The sequence below is a fragment of the Stenella coeruleoalba genome (genome assembly GCF_951394435.1).
Source record: "Stenella coeruleoalba genome assembly, chromosome: 19".
Classification (NCBI taxonomy): Eukaryota; Metazoa; Chordata; class Mammalia; order Artiodactyla; family Delphinidae; genus Stenella; species Stenella coeruleoalba.
This window is the reverse complement of record NC_137165.1, coordinates 13,264,001-13,288,187: the sequence shown is the minus strand read 5'-3', so window position 1 is coordinate 13,288,187 and position 24,187 is coordinate 13,264,001. Positions and strand designations below refer to the sequence as shown.

At 54.2% G+C, this 24,187-nt stretch overlaps 1 protein-coding gene across 2 annotated transcripts in view; it reads right to left on the bottom strand.

The window, feature by feature from the left end:
* Nucleotides 1-24,187, bottom strand: part of SMG6 (SMG6 nonsense mediated mRNA decay factor) — a 236,652-nt gene that overhangs the window by 6,764 nt on the left and 205,701 nt on the right. For both annotated transcript variants that reach the window (XM_079904807.1, XM_079904808.1), the window contains exons 14-16: nt 15,580-15,756; nt 11,690-11,836; nt 2,044-2,197 (exon numbers count right to left, since the gene is read on the bottom strand). In XM_079904807.1, the coding sequence (XP_079760933.1) occupies nt 2,044-2,197; nt 11,690-11,836; nt 15,580-15,756 (478 nt within the window). The remainder of the gene's footprint in view (nt 1-2,043; nt 2,198-11,689; nt 11,837-15,579; nt 15,757-24,187) is intronic.

Genomic DNA, 24,187 nt, shown 5'->3' with positions numbered 1-24,187 from the left:
AGTAGTGGTGGATGGGTGTATGGTACAGCAAACAGAACATCAAACATGAAAAACTGGTATTCTATCCCCGAATCTGCTTTCCTGCTTCCAAACTAAACAGGCTTCAAAGGGGAGGCTTGTTTGTGCTTCTGCACCAGGCGGGGCTTCTCGAAGCTGGGGTCAGACCTCAGGAGCAGGGAGCAGGTTAAAGAGCACAAGAAACAGGCAGACGAGGCCGCCGGCTTAACCCTTCGTGCTCCGCGCACAGGGCAGGACGCCCCTGCGGCGCCTCATTGAACAGGAGCCCCCTCTACAGCCCCTGAGAGTCAAGGCCCTGCCCAGCTGAGGACGCTTCAGAAAGGCTGGCCTGGATGCCCTGACACAGTTGGCATTTCCCAGTGCCCCTGGGGGTCGACCATTTATTCTCTATCTACCTTCTCCTCTGAGTTTTCTCATATATTTGCTCCCTCTCCACTGAACCTGGCTTCCCCCACTGAACCATAAGCTCTTCAAGGCCAAGGGGCTGCAGCTCTGCCTTTCACTGGCTCCCTCGGGAACAAGAAGACTGAGCACACAGTAGGGGCACAATCGGTGCTGGTGTCTGAGGGCTCTGCCAGCCTGGGATGGTGTCTGAGGCTCCTACCAAGACTTAGGGGGCTCCTGAGACACCAGCAACCTCTCAGTTACACCATTTCCTGACCATCTAGCAAAAAGTGACCAATTCACTTTCTCATCCCTGAAAATCTCCTGGGTAGGAGAGCACAGGGACACGCTATCCTGAAAGGTGCCCCACCCCGGGACCTGGTGAGGGTAGAGGGGAAGCTGCAACAACTCGATAGTCCGGCTCTACCTTGGGCAGACAAGCTGCTCTGCTTCTGAAGAACAGAAAACCTTCCCTTGGGTCTAAGGGCCTGGGTTGAAGAGGCTCTGGCCAGGCCACATGGGGAGGGGGAAGGAAGACAGGGAGGGTGGAGGCGGGACGAGGGCTGCTTCAGTGCCAACATTCTCAGGTGGTGCTAACGTGTTTCCCACAACCCCCCAGGGTTCTATAGCCTCTGCAGGGGCGGATGCTTCCTGCCCTTTGTTTCCACTCTCATCTGGCACTAAGACACCAGGGACTGGGAGGGAAGGCCCAGCGGAACATCTTGGCATGAGTGTCAGAGGTGGTTTGGCAGGCAGACTGCCAGTCTGGCAGCTCTTCCAGAGGACAGGGCCCCTAACCTTGCTCCCAGTGGCTGGTGAGAAGGGGACATTGAAGAGCCTGGGCTTGCCGGCCGTCTCCCAGATACTCTCCCTCCACAGGACAGCTATCAGTGACATTAGCTGTACCAGTTACATCAGACAGCAGCCCGGAGCACAAAGCCCATCCTGAAGCTGACCCACCACAGGGCTCCCAGAACCAGAGGTGCCTCAGACAGCCCTCTGGAGATAGCCCAGCTGGGCTCCTTCGGCCTGAGGGCGGAAGCGAGCTAGCTGGGTCCTGAGATGCTGACCCTGTACCAGCACCAGTGACCAGACAGTGGTAAGAGCCCAAGTGGCAGGAATCCACACGCGTGAGCCAAGGCCTTGCTCTGGAGGGTTTCCATCGGCCTGGCCTTAGGGTGACATTGGCCAGAAGAATGTTACCTCGAACGATCATGAAAAGCTACAAGACAATCAGACCAAAGGCATCTAAGCCCTTCAAAACCCTCCCAGCCTCCCTGCCAGACCACCCAGCAGCACTGCCGCTATCTGCCAGGGCTGAGTGTTTACCAATAACGGGAACCAGCTTTGCTGTTTTACTGCAAGCTTTATAAGGATAAAAACAAGGGCTGGGCTCATGCAGCCGCTGGTTGCTGGGACACAGGAGTCCATTTGCTCAAGCAGTTTAAGCCACGGATCAGCCATAATAATTTGAACTGCTTTGATTATTAAACAATTTTCCTTGCCCCACACATTCCCCACTTCCCTGCAAATCCTGTCTTACACACACAGCAGGGTTCTGCCTGCCTGGCCCCCAGGCTGTGGGGCATGTGTGTAGAGAGGGTTACTGCGCACATGCAGGGCTGCTCTGGCCTGACTCACCGATGAGGGGCACCACCAGGATGTACTTCCTGCTCTCCAGCAGCTGTGCCAGACTGGCCAGGTGGTCAATGAAGCCGTTGGTGTCTGGTACGAGGAACAAGGGTCTGATCTCGAGCTCCATCTGCCTCATATGACTCTGGTCCTCCAGGACAGCCTACAGAGACACAGAACGGTGAGTGAGCCAGTGAGTGAGTAGGCAAGGGGTGGGCGAGTCAGGGCCCTGAGTCCACGGTGTGTCAGCATCCTGCCCCTGCCCCCTCCAGAGATACAGCCAGTCCCTGTCGGGACAGGCCCGAGGGCTGGGCAAAGCACTGCAGTAAAAATCAGTGTAGACCAAATGGCTCGGGGAAACAGCCGTGACTAAAACCCTCGCACAGGACCGAGAAGGGACCTTGATGGTTATTAAAAATAACGGGTCTCGGAAAGTAAGACCTTGGGCTGAAAATCAGCGAGGGAGAGTTAGGTTCCTTGGATATGAAAGTGGTTTCACATTCGTCATCTAGGCAGCATACACAGGGGGTACTTCTCAACCCAGACACTTTTACGTATATGTGTATCCCAAACAGAATTTATTTCAATGTACTTCACTGTGTACTTAAAAAAAGGAAAGAAAAAGAATAAACTCACAGTCTACACAAAAAGAGTGATGCTGACAACTAATAATTAACACCGCAGTCTCCCACATCGGCAGGAGCCCATATGGTGGGATGGTTTAGGACCCAAGTCACAGACGTGCGAAGACCACCATCCAGACTGACGAGAACGTCACCATCTTCCCCCACCAGCGCGGTGATCCCTAGACGGCAGTCTTCTGCGTTCTACCTGCACTCCTTTGCCACGATTCTGTACAACCTATACTCTTGCTTACTTGAGGTTTTTCTTTAAATTGACTTTATGTCAACTCGTTTTTGTGGCTCAGCAAATAATACCTGTGGTATCAGGAGTCTGAGAGCCTAGGAACGTGTTTACCAGCGCAAGCTGCATTTCTGCAATGAACAGTCAGAATGTCTTCTATGCATGATTGAAAAAACCCCTCACGTAGCACCAGTGGTCTGGGCACCACATCTCAGAAGGCACACGGCCTCGCGCCTGTTAGTCGTACAGATGTTCACATCTTTCAGGGAAGTTCCATGCTCATCTGTAAAAGCCCAATCTTCTCAAGTCTGCCAGGGCCTGTGTGGTGGCAGCCCTGGGAGACTGGCTCTGGGTACACCTGTCACTACAGAACATGGTCACTCTTGTGCCGCTTCCTCTTCTGGGGACCATGGCCAAGAAGCAAACTGATTTGAGGGCATCTGCCCAGACAGTGTGCTCCCTGTGTGCAGAGCCAGAGGGCACTGAAACAAACCCGGCAGGGGCCTGGCGAGCAGGTCCCAGCCCTGTCCTGCCCTCCCATGGCCTCCTGCCACACACCAACTCGCAGGGACAGAGACACAAGCACAGAGCAGGGGAGGGGGTGTGCGTGCCAACTGAGATGGGGCCCACAGGCTGGGCCCTGGCCACTAACAGTCAGTGAGAAAGGTGATCAGGTTTCACTGGCAATGACAGTAAAACTGAAAGGGCATGCCTCTGAATGCTGGGGGTGGCGCCTCTGTGACCTGCTGGGGACCTCTCCCTATGAGTAAGTCATTGCTGCCACTGCCACCACAGCTGGTGGAAGGCACAGGACGCTGGCAGGCATGAGAAACGCAGCTGAAGGGCTTGCCTGCTGAAGTCCTACTGCTCTCACCTCACGAAGGGAAAGCACCTCGGCTGCAGGCCACCTTCCCAGGGGATGTGGGTCACTGGCCCTCCCCATGGGGCTGCCAACTAGAGGGTGACACACATTCTACCGAACTCAACTTGGGCATTAAAAAAACCCCTATTTCTTTTTTTTCTTTTCTTTTTTTTTTTTGTGGTACGCGGGCCTCTCACTGTTGTGGCCTCTCCTGTTGCGGAGCACAGGCTCCAGACGCACACACTCAGCAGCCATGGCTCACGGGACCAGCCACCCCGCGGCATGTGGGATCCTCCCGGACCGGGGCACGAATCTGTGTCCCCTGCATCGGCAGGCGGATTCTCAACCACTGCGCCACCAGGGAAGCCCCCAAACCCCCTATTTTTTATTGAGATATAATCAATATATAACACATGCGACAGCGCGGGCATTTTGTGAGGAGAGGAAACAGTCCCCACTGAGGCTTAGTGAGCTCTCCCGTCTCTCTCTTCACAGAGGGAGCATCAGCACCCCTGCTGCTGATTTCCCCGGGTCTCGGCGTGCTCTGTGCAGCCTTTCCACTGCCTGGAACGCTTCTCTTGGCATGATAGGCCCCTAAACCTCTGTCTTTCTCAGTGAGAAGGGGCAGGACGAACCCTGAAGCCGGCTGGGCCTGAGCACAGCGCCTCTGCCACCGTTCCACTCAGACCCCTTTCACATCTTAGTTTTCCGGCCTCCATAAATGATCCTCTGGCCCTAAGGCTGACTCTAAGGAAGTGGCACTGGCTGCCCCTTTTACCCTGTGGGAACGATGAGCTCCTAAGACCTCAGACCACCCTTCCTTAAAGGCTGGCCATGGGCAGGAGGGCCTTTAGGCCAGATGGCCGAGGGAGGCAGGGGCTGAGCCTGCCTGGGTGTTTTGATGACAGGATGGAAGAAGAATCTAGGTGCAAGGTCCAGGGAAGCGCTAGCCGTCTGCGTTCTCTGAGATCTGGCTCAGGGCCAGAAAGGTGAACGGAGGCCACAGCCTTTTTGGGAGGTGGCAGCCTTGCTGGTTCCCCAGGGGTGGGCGGGATCAAGCTGATGAGGGTGGTCAGAGCTGTGCTGCCACCATCCGGTCCCAGGGACACCCGCAGACAACTTCCCTTAACCTGGCTCTGCCCAGTGAGTCACTGCACAACTGCTTCCTGTTCCCCACATGCCCTCCTGGAGTCTCGGGAGATTCACTGAAGCTGCTCCCCCTTCTCTTGGGGTACCAGTGGGACTCTGGGGGGTCATACCTGGGTCAGGAGACTGGCCCAGTCCCCTTAAAAGAATGGCAGACAAGGAAGGACTGGGAGTCCGCAGCCCCTCGTCTGTGGGTGTCGGTGTTTCCGGCCCTCTCTGAGTGGCGCTGTGTGTGTGTGTGTGTGTGTGTGTGTGTGTGTGTTTGTGTGTGTTTAGCATTTGCCCTCCCAACTTTTCCAGATTTTACCCGTCAGATTCCTGGCAGCTGTGCACGGCGCCTGTGCCGGCCGTCACGTCCCATTCTGATCTCTGGGTCGCACGGTGAGAGAAGGACACAGGATGCGCAGGGAGTGAAAAAGTGATGTCGGTGGGGAGAGCGCCAAGTCCCCACTCACAGCCATGGGATGCTTGGGGAGAAGGGGGAAGCGTGCTGCTGTGGAGTTCAGAGGCCGGTAGTGAGATTTATTTTTGTTTGTATGAGCAAAAAGCTGCAGAAGCCTCTGGTGGGGGTGAGGGGGGTGCAACTGGAATGCTGTGATTCAGACGGACTGGCCCTGGCCTGGAGTCAAGTGTGCTGACCCGGAAGGAGAGTTCCATAGGAACCCTTCTCACTGCAGCTAAGGCTGGGCCACAGTGGTCCTTGGACAGTGAGCTGGGAATCCTAGAAAAGCAAGGACATGTTGAATCAGACCAGTGGCAACATGGACCATAAAGTCAGAAAGTGTGAAGAAGAAAAGAACTTAATTCTGTTTCTGGAAGGCGCTAAGTAACCAACTTGCTCTGAAGGACGGAGGCATCCTCGAGCAAGGCGGTGGGGAACTGGGAAAGAGACAGTCCACAGTAACATCTGACGAGGAAGCTAACAGGCTTGGGTCCCCCGGAAGGGCTCTTTCACAGGTTAAGTTCCTTCTTCTAGATGATGGGAGTGATTTGGGGATGACTGACCCTTTTGGAAATTGAGACACTGAGAATTACAAATAAGAGTAATGCAGTTAGCTCACACGGGAGCTGTGGAACTTGAAGAACTCAGATCACGAAGCAGAGCCAGATCCAGAGAAGGCCTTCTTAGGTCCTCCTTCTGCGCAGGACTCCAAAGGGAGTGTGGCTGCCTCCTTCCCTCTACAGGGTGATGGAATCATTTACACCTGGGCCTCTCTGGCCAGAGCAATGTCTTCACCAGAAATGAGAAGTCTGGTAACACAGCAAATTTCCACCCTCATCTTGCATGTGAAAGTATCTAGCTAAATGCCTGATACACGTATTAGTAACTTAACAAATTTCAGTTTCCTTTCTTTCTGCCCAACTCCATTTTTCATCTTTTATATATCCAGGGGGGGTAAATATCTGGGGAAACCACTAGGGAGCAGAGCTGGAGCTGGGGAGGGATGAGGCAGTGCACTGCTGATTTCTATTATAAAACTCGTGGTACTCTTGGTGTTTTGGGTTTTTTTTCCCTTTTTTTCTTTAACTATGTAGAGGTATTTTTAAAAAACAAAAAATGGAAAAATGGAAATGAAATATTAATAGGAATAGCTGGTGAGATAACCACCAGCAGTGCAGACAGGCATTCCTGTTTTTTTCTTTTTTGGCCGCACTGCGCAGCATGCGGGATCTTAGTTCCCTGAACAGGGATCAAACCTGTGCCCCCTGCAGTGGAAGCGTGGACCACTGGACCACCGGGGAAGTCCCAGGCACTCCTTCTTGAGCTGCAAAAACCAAAGGGTGCAGATTCTGCATTTGCTGTAGAAAGCAGGCAGAGTCACTGGTTTCTGTTAGCATCTTCATTTGGGGTGGGTTGCTCATGGGAAAGTTTCTGCTTAGGATCCCTTCTCTGGACATCCAAAGTCAATACCACAAAGCTTCACACATACTTGCTATCTTTTTCAAGGTTATAATTATGATGATTTGCTTCCTACTTCTTACTGCCCTTTCTAGATAGACAGGGAATGGCAGGGCTAAGCATGACACCCCTGAGCTTGCTATAAGCAGCGGCCTAAGGGTATTCCAGCCAAAAGCCCGACCATTTCTGCAGGAGGACAGGACCCTGTGGATGCTGCTGGAACCGGGGAGGTGAGAATGGCTGGAGCAAGCTCTGGAATGTGCTGGAGTGGGGAGGGCGGCCGCCTGGCCCCACAGGCTTTCCTGCCCTGGCGTGAACGTGCCCCTGGCCTGGTAGTGCGCTGGCTCCCACCCTGTCTCCGACAGCTAGGAGCCAGGGCTGAGTGTCTGCCTTCCGCTAGATTCCATACAGGTGTGGGGGGCTCTGTGCATGCCCCATTGTTCCACAGCGGGCCCCCCCCCCCCAGCCGGGTGGCAATGTGAATGGGCTGCAGCTATATTTAGAGTGAAACTCCTGGGGCTACCACAAAGGAGTGACTGCATCTTCAGGAGGGTGGGTGGGCGGGAAGGGGATAGGGGAGTGAAGCTATTTTCAGAACACATGTCATTGCTGGCTACAGAGCAAGACTGTGGCCATAGTGCCGAGGAAACAATAGCTGTGGCCAGAGGAAGAGCCTGTTATGTTTCAGGTGGGATGTTTGCAACTGCTCAGGAAACCTGACCCCGCCCGACAGCAGCACAAATCACAGCAAAGCCTCGTGGAGGCAGAGAGGAGGTGGGGATGCACGGGGCCAGGGCCAGGGTGAGGTGCCAAGAGGCCACGCCTCAAGCCCGGAGGAGGACGGTCAGTGACTGCGTTGCCCTGAGGGCCCGGTCAGGAAAGAAACACTCCTGACCAGTATCCCAGGCAAACCGTGTCCCCTGCTCTGGTCTCTGGACGCCTCTCAAGAATGGCAACGGGAATGCAGAGAGCTCGGGAGGAAAGCAGCAAGGTGGGCTCAACCAGCACGAGGTGAAGAGCCGTCTCAGGCGACAGGCAAAGCCTGCGCTGAGCCGGAGAGTGCGGCCTCGAAGCCCTGGGTGGGCGGACTTGGCCCCCAGCATCCGAGGCCTGCCCGGGCGCCGAGGCTCCAGCTGCACAGGTCCTGAGAGCTGCCCACACCCCTTTTCTGACCTCCAGTCGGCCCCACTCACCAGCCTCTGTGCAACACCGGAAGCAGGGAGGGACAGGCTGCGGAGGGAGGCCAGGCCTCACCTCCCCCATCCCACAGATGAGCTTAGGCCCGGGGGTCTCGGTGGGAGCGGGGAAGTGGGGGTGTGGCTAGGGCCCCAGATCTCATTTGGACTTTACAGCCAGCATGGGGGCCAGGAGGATTTTTTTCAACCCCACCTTCACATCCCCTTCCCCAAACATGTGTGGTTCCTGTTTTGCTGCATCTGTAAAAGGCGCTGGGAGCTGGGGACCTGCCTTACACCTCTCGGTTAACACCCCTGGAGACTGATGGAGCTCGGAGCAGAGTAATTTACAGCCCATCTCTCCGATCTTAATTCACCCGATGCTCCTCTCTTCCTTATTGTATTAGTGTGACCCAGGTACCTGCCAACAATAATGGCCTCTCCAGCTAGGAGCCTCTCCCCCACTCCCAGGACAATTTATACCTTTTCCTTGGGATTTTCCCCCCTTAAATTAAACAAAAAGAGGGAAAATAAGAAGAGGTTAACATGGGTTTGGAGCCCTGCAGCCCCGTGGTTCTGGGCAGGGAGCCAATGGCCCGAGGGCACACACATGTGTGTGCTCTCCCAGAAGGGCCTTCACCGGCCCTGTTTTACAGCCACCTCGGCACAGACTCCAGGGTTCACGCATATGGCCAGACAGATGTGTCTGGCTTACGTTCAAGGCTGGAAAATGAAGAATTATGGAAGTGAAGGGCCCCGGGCATTAAACAGGGGGTGGGGAGAAGGGAAGGGGGGAATTTCTTCTCTGCTGAGAAATCCTCCTGTGGCTGTGAGGCTGGAGGAAGAAGGCTGACAGGAGGCAGGGCCGCCAGCAGTGGTGCACGTGGGGCCTGTTCTTAAAGGGGCCACAGCAAACCCAGCCCGGACGGCCCGCAGCCGGCCATCGCTGCCTGGCCATCGCAGCCTGCTCCAAGGGAGCTGACAGGGAGAACCGGCTTCCGGGGAGCTGCGGGCGCCGAAGTCAAGTCTCACACAAGGCCTCTGCCAGGTACCGCTTGTCACTGGAGAGGCCGGGCTGAGCCCGCTGCCTGAGACAAGGCCATGTCCCCCTGGTGCACGCTCCCACGGCATCTTGCACTTCCCTTCGGTCACAAGGCTCGCTCACACGTCAAATCACTGACTTCTCCACGCCAGTGGACACTCCGGGACAGGACTTTCTGGGTTCGCTCCCGTGTCCCCTCACCACCAGCCTGGTAGGCGCTCACCACCATTTACTAAATTGAGCGGAAGACACGGTCCCTGATTCCAAGGAGTTCACAGTACGGCGGGGGGAACAAGTCCAGAAATAAGTGTAATTTGAGACGTGATATACGTTTCACAAATGAGGTATGAATCAGCGCCACAGGAACACGGAGCAGAGAGACGAATTCCTCCTGGGGGGAATCCGGGAAGGCTTCACTGGGGAGATGGGGTTTCATCTGGGGACTGAAGGAAGAATAGAATTTCAACAGGTAACAGGAAATGTGGAGCAGAAAAAGGGTACTCGGGCTTGAGCGAACAGCAGGAACAAAGACGTGAGAGTGGGAAAGGGCAGAGCTGTCTGGGGACAGTGGGTAGAAAGGAGGGTTAGTGCTGTCCAGGCAGGAGGGCTGGAGTGTCTGGACAGGCACTTTGCGTGCACTGTCTTTCTGAGGGAGTTGCTGTTACCACCTTCATCTGACAGATGAGGAAACAGGCTCGGGGAAGTTAAATGATTTGCCCAATATCATATAGCTCGTGAGGGGTCATGGGGGACAGGAGAAGAGGTTGGGAAAATAGACTGGGAACAGACGAGAAAGCCCTAGATGCCATAGTAAGGAATTCGACTTTATTAGCCAAGCAAAGGCACTGATGATTCCTGAGCAGGGGAGTGGCTCTTTTGGGAAGAGAACGATGAAACCACATAAGATGCGTTGCAGGCAGGGAGCCCGGCATGCAGACCGTGTACCACACAACTCCAGGAGCTGCATTCACAGACTACAAGGGAAAGGGGACCCTCCGGACTTGTGCAATGCAGGGTTGCTGGCTACAATCCAGTGAGTACCTGGACTAGAACAGCAGTAGTGGCAATGGGGATGGAGAAGAGCGGGAGGAATAAATGAGTGAACAGATAGGATCTGATAAGAAATCAGGCACGAGGGGTTAAAAGCCTGTGAGGAACTTAAGATGATGCTCTCGTTGCTACCATCCATTAACTCACTGAATGAAAATACTTGCTGAGGGCCAACTCCATGTGCTGAGACTAAGAAGTAAGAGAAAGGGAGGAGGAGACCAAGTAACGGAGGGTGGTGAGGAAGCCCGGGAGGGTGGTGTGGTCACCAGGCAGAGAGGAGACGAAGGTCCTCGTGTGCTGAAGTGAGGCTGGAGGGAGGCGGCTTTGGGGTCCAAAGCTACAGGGAAGTCAAGTGTGAAGAAGACCCGACAAAGGTACCTGGTGACCTCTGATGCAATCGCCTCTATAACTGCTGGGCTGAGAGTCAAGAAATGGAGGTGGTAGTATGGACAGAGCTTTTGGGAAGAATGATGGTGAGGAAGAAAAGAGCTACCGGACAGGAAGAAAGACAGCTTGCAGACGAAGCTTCGAGGGCCACGACAGAGGTTCACACAGACTGCGCCAAGGTGGAGAAGGCAGCCACCCCACCACGGCAGTGATGCTGGCAGAGGCTTAATTCCAACCGGTAGACTCATATGAACACGTCTAAAGGACCATGGGTCCCAACTGGTGTCCATTCCCCTTCCCAGGGCAGGGCTCTGTCTGATAAGCGGTCAGACCGCCATCAGGTCACGGCGCGCCATGCGCTATGCTGGCTGCTTTGCGTGCGCCGGCTCTGCAGATGAGGAAACAGGTTGGGAGGAGTTAAACAGTGTGCCCGAAGTCACAAGGCTAGTAAGTGGCGGAGCCCAGCCTGATCAGGTCGGCCTGACCACGTGCACTAGGCTCCATGCCAAAGGCCAGAGGTGGCTGAAGAGAGGGCTGAAGACAGACATTCCTGAAGACGACTGACGCTTCCCCACGTATGCAGTTAGTCTTAAAGCAGGGAGCATGGCCGGCTCTGTCCCCTGCCCTAGATGAGAAGAAGTGAGCTTACAGTGCAAGAGTCAGACCTGGGAGAGCCATAAAGAACAGCCTGTTGGAAGTGAAGGTACGGGTCCACGAGAGGGCTGATGGTGCAGGAATCCTTACGTGGCGATCGAGTAGTTTCTCCCTAGGGTTTAGAGTGTGCTGTCCAGAGGGGCTCGGCCACTACGGTGGGAATCCAGACAAGCAGACTGTGGCCATGACACCATCTCCCCCTGAGAATAGGTGTTCTCAACAGAGAATCCATGGCTTTTCCGAGAGCGTCTGGACAACGTTCAGGGGAACTTTGAAACCCCTGAAATTGTGTGAAAGGTTGGGTATGTGTGGTGTGTGTTCATAGATCATCACTGGGGGAGAAGTTTTCAGCAGATTCTGAGAAGAACCTGGCCCTGCTTGCAGCCCAGGAGGAGGGAGACTCCAGGCACCAAACCAGAATTTAGTGGCAGAGGAGGAAAACAGGTGGCGGAACCAGTCCGGACACTGCAAGACTTCCTGAGTGAGAGGGTCCTGCTCATCCCTACTCCCATCTCCCTCATGCCCTATACAGACCACCAGCCACACGGGAACCACCCTCCCCAGGCAGGCCCCACCTGGATCTTCTCTTGGCGACGCTGCTGCTCCGCTATCTTCCTGGCCAGAGCCAGCTTCTTGGCCCGAAGCTCCCTGATGTCATCCTCGCCCCCGCTGCCTTCAGCCTCCGAATCTTCCTCAAAGTCTTCAATCACCACGTCCTCTTCCTTTGCCGGTGGTGCAGGCCAGGGGAGAGAGGAGACTGTGAGCCCACAGCACAGACCAGACCCACCCTCCCGTCCCTCCTGCATCCCAATCCAGGCCTATCTGGACCATTCCACGCACAGCGCCCCAAGGTGTGCGCTTGCCCCAGCTCAGGCAGAGGCAGGTCGGGGGAAGCTGTCATCCTTCTCCCCTGGCAACTGCTCCCCTGTGCCCTCCAGGGCCCTCCTCTTACAGACTCACAGATCCACACCCTATCTACTTCCATGCCTATACTCACAGCCCTTCCTTCTTTGCACACACTCAAAATGTCAAACTTTGGGCCCATTTTCATTTTGAAATTCACCAAAGGGAAAAACAACACAGAAAGTTAAACCACCCAATTGAAGTCTAAGTCATGCTAGCGATCGGATAGGAATCATCCTGGCCAACACTGGGAGTTCGGCATGGAAGCTCCCTCGCCCCAGACGGCATCAGGGAGCAGATGCGGAGGTTCAACAGACCTTGCCCTGGCTTCTTTTTAAGACCACAGTCCGGCGGTGCGGGGGCTGGGGGCCCCACGATAGGGATTCACATGCCATGACCTTGCTCCGCTGCCCTCTGGGGGCCTGCACAGACTGGGAGATGGTTGGCTAGCTTCAGGAGTCTCCTGTCAGGCTGGTGGAGCCTTCCCCAGGGGCGGCGCCTCCCTGCCTGCAGCCTCAGCTCTTAGAAGCCACTACTCCCCGGGTGGTCCCAGGCTCCATTTCTCACTCTCTCACTTTTGGCCTTGGTCAGTAGAGAACATGCAGCTACCCAAGAGAGCTTCCTTTGAGGGACAGGGTTAGCACGGGTAATAGGGGGTGACTTAGCAGGAGAAGATTCCTGGGTCTGAATGATAACTGGGTGATAACAATGACAATGATTATGACAATAACGGCTGCCATTCACTGAGCGCTTATCATGAGGCCAGGTACCAGGCTAAGCATTTTTCATGCATTAACTCATTTAATACAATAGCCTGGACATAGATGCTATCATCATCTCGATTTTATAAATGAACAAACTGAGGTCTAGAGAGTTAAACAATTTGCTCAAGGTCACGAAGCTAGTAAGTGGCAGAGCAGGGGTTCAAACCTTAGTGAGTCTGATTCCAAAGTCTGTGCTCCTACCAATAATACCAAGCGGCATAGGTGCGGTCCTGGATCTAGAATGGTAAGCTCAGACCCAGCCCTGTGCCAGGCCTCCCACAGACTCACGGGGATCCTGTTCCATACAGACTCCCTCTCCTCCAACTGTCCGTATCGGTGATATTCTGAAGGACTCTTTGCGGAAAGTGGTTAGCAAGAGTGTGTGAGTGGGTGGGTGATGCCTTGTCTTAGGAGGAGAATCTAGGGGTGGAAAGAAAGGTGTTCTGGCAGCATCCTTAAGGAAATGGATTCTGTTCTGCTCATGAAGAATGACGTCTGAAGAAACAGCTCCCCTTTCCTCTCCCAATCAGCTTAAGGGACTCAGTCTTGCAGGTAGGAGAAGATGAGATCTCGGGATGGTGCCAGGACTGCCACTATCCTAAGAGGTCTCAGGGGTGTGGGATGCTGTCTGCAGTCGCCACTCGTCCGACAGCACGCAGGCTCTTGTGTCACAGGGCCCACTTCCAGAGAGGCCCAGGCCGCGGCAAGGAGGAAGACTCTCTCTGCACATTTACTTCCTGTTCGTGGGGTTAACCTGGACCAGAGTGAGTGGAGTAGGGTCTCTGGCTGGTCTGTGGGGAACACTGCCCCTGCCTGCTCTGACCAGGGATACACAGGGTTATCATGGGGCTTGGACTGAGCCTGACTGAGGTCAAAAGAGGGTCAGCGAGGCTTGTCTGAGGTTGGCTCAGCTCTCATAGCAAACGAGGAAGTGCGGGGTTGTGAAATTACACAGACCAGGGTAAGTAGGGTTTCCCAGGGGCCACTGACATAACGGAACCCAGGAGGCTCGTGGGAAAAGGAAGAAGTGGGCAGCATGGCATGGGTCACAACCTTTGTCTGGTCAATAAGCCTAAGGAGGAGGGAGAGAGCGTGACGCAGCCAAGATCTGGGACCGAGAGCTGGTCTGTTCCTCGTGAGAGTGGAGGAGCCCCTCCCTCTGGGCATTGCCTGCTTCCCTGGATGCGGTCCTGCGGGCTCCTCGGGCCAGGGGACACCTCTTGCAGCAACCCTGGAGAGCCAGCTTGCTCACCTTCTACCGCCCGCCTCAGCCTTCAAGCGCGGGTGAGAGAGCTGACCAGGGCGCTATCCCACCCACGCTTCCCTACACGGTGCCCAGGGCTTGGGTGGCATTGCGCTGTCCTGCCTGAAGCCTGGACACCTCGATGGCTTTGGCAACCCCACTGTCTCCTCCCACACTGACAGCTCATTCTTTCCCGTTACTCCCTGCCCAGGTTTCATCTGGAGAGTCTGGAATCATGGGCTCAGCTTTATCCCTGGAACCACCTCTATCCTGTGTCATCAGGGGTGGGGTGGGGTTCTCCAGCTATTCTAATGAAGCCCGTCCAAGATTTTGCTGCTCTGAAGACTCTGAACCAAAGGTGGCCACTCTATCACTGCTTCAGATCACCAACGACAGCTTCCAGCTGACATCTGGCTTCCCTGGCCTGCTGCTGATTTCATCCCCACACCCCACCCTGCTCCACCAGGCGCTTGAGACTGCTGCAGGCCAAATGACTGTGCTGGCCTACGGGTGACCTGGCCTCTGGCTACAGTCACTTGCGTCCCTTCCTTGAGTCCCATGTTCTTTCCCACCTAAGTCCCCTCTGTCTGTAATACTGTGGGGCAAAAAGAAGGAAAGAGTCAACCATCAGGCAAAGTGAGCTATGTGTGCATACACACCCAGACACCCACACCCAGACACATAGCAGGGCAGCTGGCAGCAACAGTAAGCACGGTGAACGCACGCAGGCACCGACACCGTCCACACTCACATTTGCTCAGAACCCACAGACAGCAGGGAAGCTGGCAGCAGTGTTCAACTTAAACTGACACACAAACCCACGGTGCACAGAACCACAGTAACCATCACCCCCAGAAAGATACATACACGTACGGCAAGGCAAATGTCAGCGGGGTTTGGCAGGGGTGGGCACTCAGGCTGGCACGCGCGCGCGCGCGCGCGCGCGCACACACACACACACACACACACACACACACACGCAGTCTGGAGTGAAGCAAGGGCTACAGGAACAACCAAGGGCAAACAAACAAGAGGAGAATTCCTTAATCACATCAGGATGTGCAGGAGGGAGGGTGGGAGGGAGCAACGGAGGGAGGGTAGGCCAGGGAGGGGGTGATTTTCCACACGGGGCCAGCCATGTCAGCTCTTCCTGTACGTGTGCTGGAGGCTGCAGTTCAGGCCTGTGCTGCACTGAGCTCCACACATCCATAAACTTGATCCTCGGCCTGAACCCTAACATCCCCCCCAGCTCCCTTTCCTAAGCCTCCAGAGCTGCACATTATTAAACTCTTTCTTTCCCTCCCTTCTCCTCCACTGCAACATTAAAAAGAAGCATCTGGAACTCGTAGCAGAGCGAGATGGGGGCACCGGGGTGGGACTGGCAGGAAGGGGCACCAGCAGAGTGCACTCTTGAGAAGCTGGCTGGTCACGTCAACATCGCCACCGCTCTGAGTGGTTATAAATAACCAGGGGTAGAGGCTGAAGCCGGGCAGAGCAGCGCTGGGGGGATGGGGGAGCCTTCCTTCGGCCACAGCGGGCTCTTCCCGCATTGTACCTCATCTTCCAGTTGTTTTCCCTCTTGGCTTCCCATTTCCTTTCCCATGGTGTCTGGGACGGGTGCCACTGACACATATTTTCCACCCTTGAATGCCAGCAGAGGCTCTTCTTGTCCACAAAGGGCTTCCAGAAAATACTTCAGCACTGTGACCCTTTTGCAGTCGGCTGCAATAACCTACAGGGCGAGAGGGAGAAGAAAAACAGCATTTTCTGAAAGGGAAGATGAGAGACTTTGTTTGTTGGCTGAGGGGCACACGAGCAATGTGTCCACTGGGCAGGGAAGGCGGAGAGAGTGAGCGGGAGTGCGTGCGTGTGAGGTAGGAGGGCCAAGACCCTCTGAAGGAAGACAGCACCATCTCCCCTTAGGTCACCTCTGGGGGAGCAGACAACCCCAGGGCCAATGACAGGTGTCCTCTGGGGTTTCGCCTTTCTTTTGCTCAAGTCCTGATCTGAAAAAAGAATAAATTAAAAGTCTTCCAGGTTTGGTATCTAGCTGATAGAAGGAAGGGTGGCATGTAAACTATTGGCTGTCACAGAACATAGCTCTCTGGTACCCTCACTGCCGCTCTCCATTCTTCTCCCAGCTCCCCTCTTGCCAGACCCCCAAGAGGAGAACTTCCAGCCTGAGTGTGAAATGAATGATGAGTGCTTTCAGGTCATTCTGGGTTTCCCCTGACAGGTTCCTGCCCCACCTAAGAGCTTCTTACGCTGAAGAGACTGGGGTCCGGCAGGAAATTATTGTCAGGAGAAGGGAGACAGGCAAAGCAGGTGTGTGTGTGGGGGGGTGTTTCACCAAGGTCTGCTCCTCCAGGGGTTTAGGCCATCCTGCTCCCATGTGGCCACGTCAGCACATAAGCCAGTGCTGTCAGAGAAGCTGGGGCTGATTTAGCTGAAATGAAATTCAGTATCTTGAGCAATCATCAAATTTGTAAGTGGCTCAGAGAAAGTTTCCATAGTACCCTGTCTGGGGTCCTTCTCCTGCGAGACCTGCAAACCCACCTGCTTTGCACCTTCTCATGCCCTACTCTTCATTCCTGGCCTCCGGGGTCCTCTCTTCCCTTCTGGGAGGGCGCTCACCAAGGGAGAAGAGGGGCCCATTCGATCCGGAGCTCACAAGTGGTGAAGGCCGTTCCCACAGGGAAACACTTCAGGGGCCAGATATGTCACAGGGTGGCAGCCCCTCCATCATCACTGACTCTAGCCCCTGCCCTCCCCCAAACCCCATGCTTCCCATCCTGTCACATGACAGGGACGGCCCTGGCTGTATCACACAGTAAAGTAACTAACTTGGAGACTGTCTTTGATTGCTTGCTCTTTGTTTCACAGGTGCATTTATTATCCCTCGCCTGGATAACAACTCCACTGGTGGCATAGACTACATCTCATACTTCCCTGGCAAGGGGTGCTAAGGACAAGCAGGGCACCCAGGAGGTTTACAGTAAGGGCTGACAGGCACAGGGAAGCTCGGCTGGGTACCAGAGGGAGCAGATGAGGCAGGTGCGACCCAAGTCCTCCAGGAGACGTGGAAATGAGCTCCCCTCTGGCAGCTGGCTGGCCAGGGACTGTTCAGCACACAACTGTCAGCCCTGCGCTCCATGACTCCGTCCTCTGCCACCTCTCCCAACCTCGGAGTGGACCCCCGCCCCTTGCCCCACCAATGGCCTTGATAACAACTGAGGCCTGAGTCGCAGGCTAAGTACCTCGACCACCTGAGAGGCTAAATCAAAAGGTGCTCAGCGACCCAGAAGAGGCTCAGGAAAGGGCAGCTGTCTTGAGCTTGGGGTGCCCAGTCCTGTGCTTAAAAGGAGGAAAGAAGCGCTTGTTGGGCCAGGGCAGGTAACCATGGGTTCCATCGCGTGTATGCAAACATGTGATGAGGAAGGCTAGAAATACAGAAGCAGGGGCTAAAAGGCATTAAAGAACAGAGCTGAAATGAGTAATAGCCTGGCAGGCAGCACGCACAGTGGCCTCCCTGCATCCCCAGCCTCTCACTTGCAGAGGAAACTTCTGCATTTCCACAAGACTGCCAGTTTCCTCTCAGTGGTCTAATTTTAACCACCTTGTCGTTACAGTGTGTGTCAGCCACCTGACCCCACTATGACCTCTGACCTTATGCCCCAGTTACTGCTTGCACTATGGAGAATTATGTAATGGGTCCAGGACTTTCCTTTTCGGTGTGAGGCTGCTGTCATTGAATGGAGAGGAGGTGGGGGTTGAGGGGTGAGAGGAGGACAGAGGAAAACCTGACAGTTGTCCTTGGCATCACCTGGATGGTGAGAGGTATGCTGGCACTCCTGCTGAGTGTGCTGCAGAAATCTGCCCAGGAGAGGAGAGTGTGCCCATGGGTGTGTGTGCTGACAGGCGGGCAGAATTCCTGCTGTTAGGGCATGGGCTGGATGGCATGCTGAGTGGCTCAGGAAGAAAGGGGGAGAAAGGCCACATGTGTGGACGTGGGTCTCCTGGAGACGGGGATTTCCAGGGCACAGCAGGACCCAGGGATGCAGACATCCTGAGCCTGCCTGCGGCACATCCTCAGAGGATCAGGGGGAGCTGTTATTCACGTGGACACCAAAACAAAAAGGAGTGCCACCTCCCTCCCCGGGCCCCTGCCCCCTATTTTAGTTTTCACTCTGTTTGGAAGGAACCTGATTTCCGGGGGATTTTGTCTGCTATGGCCATCAGTTCTTCCCTGAGGGCAAAGGAACTCCTGGATGATTCTCAAAAGGGCTTTGATCCAGCGGGGTCTCTGAGTGGGGTGTAGAAAAGAATTCTACATGTTTGGAGAGAAAAGTCACCTAGCCTTTTGGAAGAGTTGTTCTCACCTTTGCAATCCAACTAGCAGGGAGGATAGCCGATGTTGTATGGTCTCCTTAGGTTTCAAAGTGCACAGTGGAGTGAGGAATGGGGTTTGAGCTACTGAGGAGATGCAGGGACTGAGGGGCAGAAAGTCTAGGGCTTCTCCGGGGCACAGAGAAACCCTCGGTCTCCAGCCTGCTGGCCTGTCTGCTGAAGCATTCTGCTCTCAGGTGGGAGGAATCAGCCCAGCGGGGTGGATTCCTCCTAGACAAAGCCTCCAGCACTTGAGTTGGGGGGAAAAAACCCAGTTTGAATATGGTTAATAAGGGATATCACGAAGGAAGATGCCCTTTAAACCATTCACAGAGAGCCAACTCCAAGATGATCTCTGTCTGGCCAAGGAGGACTTCCTGGTAGGAGAGGGGTTAAAGCTAGGCTCCCGGCTCGGAGAGGAAGGAGTCCAGATGAAGTCTATGACATAATCCCCACAATAGCTCTGTTCATGAGTACATTTTTCCATTCTATATCAATGAAAAACAGAGAATGTAAGCGGTATGTACATTGTAGCTCTGGGCAAATTCTAGATTCTCTAGAGGAGAAGGATCTGGGCTGCAGAGGCCTCCTTCCTGGGCTGTTAACAGGTGGGGCTGGACAGGGGCTAGAGCTGAGTAAAAGGGCTGCTGGCCAGGGAACACCTGGGTAACCTGAGACCCGGCACCTTCTCAGGGGCAGTCACGGTCCTTCTGGAGAGACTCACTGTGTAGACCATTGGGAGCTGCAAAGTTGATGGCCCAGTCGGCTCTGAAAGAAGGCTGGGGATGTGGGTCAGGGAAGGGCTGAAAGAAAGGCGCCCAGAGAAAGGCCCTCTCCCTCCCCTTGAAGACCATCTGAGGCAGTGTGCCCCATCGGCGGGAACTGAAACCTCTAGCTTCAGGGCTCCAGCTACCACCCAGATTAGGTCCACACGCAAAGAACCAAGCAGAAAGGAAAACTGAAAGTGAGATGTGGCGAGGCGATGTGCGAGCCTGGCCTGTCGCAGGCTCAGTTCCTTAGAGAGAGAGAAAGTGAGCATGCCCATGGTAAGCGGAGGCTGGCACTCAGAGGAAGGTTAGGTCCTGAGGAAAGCAGGAAGAAACCTCTAGGGCAGGAGAGAAGAGGGAAGGCAGTCTGGGGTATCTTAGGTGGGCCGGTGGATGAGAAAAGAATGTTGTTTTCTGAAAACTGGTGACTTTCCACAGCCACTCGGCAGAGGACCAGCCCAGCCTGGGCAGAAATGCCTAGGAAGGAACAGAAAAAGAGGTCCAAGCAGTCTTATGGAAGGTGGCGGAGGGAGAAAGAGAGAAAAGGAACTGAGCACCAGGTACCATAGACGGATGTTAAGTGGCAAGACTTAACACTAGCCATGGGGAAGGGAGAAGAGCCCTGATCCAGCCAGGGAACAGGAGGAGGGGTCAGAGAGATGAAGCAGGTCCCTGGATGCAAGCTGCAGGGAACGACGGACTCACTCCATCTTTACTGGGTCCCTATTCAAACAGGCCTCCTGGAAGGCACAAACACTACAGTGACTGGTTAGATTCTGCAGAATTTCTTTTTCTGAACTTTTGGTTTGGGGGAGTCAGAATTTAAATCTGCGCTATCAGCCAGTTCGATTATTTTCTGGTTTAAAAAGTCCTGCTTGCTACTGCTCCTCTGGTTACAGAGAAAAATCACACGGGTTTTCCCCCTACAAACTCCAGTTTACAGGTTGTTTTTCTTGTTTCTCTAAATGGTGCCAATTATTCTCACATTTGTTGAAATCTTCAATCAAACTTTACAGCTTGTTAATTTTACAGAATATCCTTAGAGCAAATAAGATGCAGACAGAAAAGTGAAGTCTTGCTGAAATTATTAAGAAATCTTAAAATATGGGCTTCCCTGGTGGCGCAGTGGTTGAGAGTCCGCCTGCCGATGCAGGGGACACGGGTTTGTGCCCCGGTCCGGGAAGATCCCACATGCCGCAGAGCGGATAGGCCCATAAGCCATGGCCGCTGAGCCTGCGCGTCTGGAGCCTGTGCTCCGCAACGGGAGAGGCCACAACAGTGAGACGGCAAAAAAGAAAAAAAAAAAAAAGAAAAAAAAATCTTAAAATAGCCTATAAATCCATTACCAATCCTGGTAAAATACAGGCTGCTTGGCTGGCTTCTGAGGTCAATTAGCAATGGGTTAATTACCATCTCTAATGAGCCCAGCCCACAGGATTGGCTACAAGAAAACTGAACTCAGACTAAAGTGTTTTCACAAACTGAGAACCTCTAGTTATACACGACTCGCCTTCACAGGAGACTGAAGGGTGGGTAGGACGATTCTGTAGTGGCCAAGGGTGGGTCAGCCTGAGAAGAGGTCTGCCAATGAAAGTTCAGACACAGGGAATCCTCTGGAGCTGGAGGACAGAGGAAACAGTTTATTCACATTCCTGGAGGAGGGGCTTCCAGGCAGGAGGGAAGCTGGCCACGAGGATGCACATTCACTCTGAAGACAGAGGCAGTAGCTTATGATGGGGAGACAGACACTCCCAGCCTAGATGAATCAGGACGACTGGTACTGATTTGTTGAGAGGGTCACAGGTCAGAGGGGAGAGAAAGGAAGAACCTGGCAGGCACTGAATGACAAAGTGGACAAGGAGAAAAGGCATGGATCCTTGTGCCAGACACATCCTGACAAGCCCCGGGTATCCTGTCCAAGGGCATCCACTCAGCGGGTCACTTGTTCCCTGTCTCTGCAGCAGCAGGACTGCATTTCTTCTCAAGGCAGCTAAGCACAGCCTTGCCCTCAGTCACTTTTGATCCCAATGTCCAGACTCAGCCATCCCTAGTCCTAGTGCCAGTTGAGGGGTCAGTGGGTCACAAGATGAAATGCTAACATCATCGGCCAACCCACCCCGCAGTAGCTATACCATTCCACGTGTCTGGTCCCAACAGCTGTTTTCTTCTTAGCGGAGGCAATGTGGGCTGTTACCAATCAGCTGGCAACGCACAGATGCCTGTTCAGAGTGGATGGCAGCCTGCTAGCCCCACCCATACCTCCCCCCACCGCGTGTGCGCGCACGTGAGCACGCACTGGCCTTAAGTGTCCTAGAGGGGGGGTTGGGAACTGGCAAATGGTTAGGTGGGAAGATTTGGTGGGGGTGGGGGAGAGCCTTCTCCATTATTTTTATTGAAGATTCCAAAGGGTAGGGGTACTGAGAGGGAGATTATGTTCACACTGGAAGGAGAGTTGAGAGAACAGAGGAGATGTGGAGCATACACTGGTGGTGAGAAGGTAAGTACAGAAGGAAAAACAGGTCCATTCTGGGAAGAGGCAAGCTGAGGCAATACAGGGGGTCAGTCAAGAGCTTGGGCTTCCTAGTCAGAGATCTAAGTTCAAGTGTTAACTGCCACTTCCTAGCTGTGTGTCCTTAGGCAAGTTACTTAATGTCTCTGAGCCTTGGCTCAAGTTATTTAAAAGAGATAATGCATATCATATATTTAGCAAGGTGTCTGGGCTCAGAAAGTGCTAAGTAAATGAGTGGCTATTATGTTTTTTCTTCTTCGCTGCCTCACTCTGCTCAGAGACAGGAGGGGTACACTCTGCCTGACACCACTGAGCGTGTGGAAGCCAGGCTCAGAGGTAAGGAAGGAAGCATGGGGCAGGCACACAGCCTAGGGCTGAGGGGAGAAGTCCTGGAATGCTCACCTGGCTGTTGAAGCTGCTGAAATAGTTTATTTTGAGCTAAGGTGTTGGATCCAGGTTGCTGGACAAGCCAGCTGGTGGAGGGAAGCCCCTGCCCCTCTGCAGCTGCCCCCTTCCTGTTTTCTACAAAGATTCCTGGACCTAACCATGGGCATGTGTACATTCTGCAGGACTCCAGAGGGGCCCCTAGGGCATGGGCTGTAGGACAAGCACGGCACTAATGCACACATCAGAAGTAAGGTCCTGCGGTGAACATCACAACCACCTTGCCCATCTCGCCTCTTCACACTGGGGTGTGGGTGGTGACTCTGCCTTTGTTAATGGTATCCTCCTAAAATGAGACCAGCTGGATCCTTGCTCCAGGTCTTTCAATACAAGAGAAATGATGAGAAAATCCTCTTCATGCTCTCAGGTGGTATTTTCCACCCACCCGAATTTCCTAAGCTTGGACATTCTAAACAAAGGCAGAGAGGAGTCCTGGCTCTCCTGGGCAGAGGACAGCTGGCTCTTCTTGAACTGTTCCCTCATGGAAAGAAACTGTTTTTTTCTGGAGCTCTAAGCTCCGGCTGCACGAGCAAGGTGCATTCTCAACAGTGAGGGCGTCGTAGAGAGCAAGCTATAGGCAGCAGTAGCTCAGGCTGCGGTCCAATCTGCTTCCCCTGCAGAGGCTCTGAGAGCAGCCACCCGCACTGGCAGGGGCTGGGCGGATACTGGCACTGCCAACACAAGCCTTTCAGGTCTGGCTGGCTTCAGCTGCTCTGAAACCTGGAGCACAGGCACTGGGGCCCTCACTCACTAACCAGCAGGGGAGGCTACAAGCTCAGCCCCTGGGGAGGAAAGGCCTGAGTCTGTCTCAGTCTGCAAATATCCACATGCAGTCTGTTTCTACACTGCCGCTGAGTTCTGGGCCAGGAGCACTGTCTCTTGTGCTCTGGTCGCTCTGAGCCGCTTTCTTATTTGCCTTCCAGACAGCCAGGATCAGGGGCCGCCCCTTAGGTTCGTGTGCAGACTCCTTCACCCGATCTGTTCCTACTTTTATTTATCTTATGTGTGTGGAAGAATGCTGAGACCTGCAGCATTCAACACATCCGGTCAGCATTCAATTCAACAAATATTTACTAGGTGTTTACTGTGTGCACTAGGGCCCGTTCTAGACCCTGAGGATTCGGCGGGAGGGGGGTGGGGCACATTCAGAGCAGGTGCATCAAAGACTCCCAAGAGAGAAATACGCCCTCCCCGCTGCCCCCATTACCTACAGCACTCAAAAGGGCAGAGTTCTCATTCCTCTTCTCCTCCTTCAAGAGAGGAGGAAGAGGCAGCTTGGGGAGAAGAAAAGCTCTTTGTAGAGACTGGGCACACTGCTCCTTTATCCCTTTCAGGCAGATAGGCCCTGAGGAAGTCAGGATGGAGAAGCCCCTTGGGCTCAGCCTTAGTACCAGATGAAATCCCAATGTCTCTCAGTGCTCTCCATGACCTGTGCAGGCCCTCCCCACCGTACATCACCACGGCCCTTCTTGCTGGTATTCCCTAATCCCCAGCTCCAGGCCCAGGCAACCTTGCTCAACATTCCCCTGTGGGCCATTTGCCTCCCTGGCACCTCTGAGACTTTACAGATTATTCCCCGAACCTACCCAGCCTACAAGGCCTTTACCTTTATGCAATCAATTCATTCCCTCACCTTCCTTTCAGTTTGATAAAAAGTCTTTCTTTTCTTTTCTTTTTTTTAAAATTAATTTACTGGCTGTGTTGGGTCTTCCTTGCTGCACGCGGGCTTTCTCTAGTTGCGGCGAGTGGGAGCTACTCTTTGTTGCGGTGCGCAGGCTTCTCACTGCGGTGGCTTCTCTTGTTGCAGAGCACGGGCTCTAGGCACGCGGGCTTCAGTAGTTGTGGCACGTGGGCTCAGTCGTTGTGGCACACGAGCTCAGTAGTTGTGGCTCATGGGCTCTAGAGCACAGGCTCAGTAGTTGTGGTGCACGGGCTTAGTTGCTCCGTGGCATGTGGGATCTTCCTGGACCAGGGCTTGAAGCCGTGTCCCCTGCATTGGCAGGCGGATTCTTAACCACTGCGCCACCAGGGAAGCCCCAAAAAGTCTTTTCAAGAAG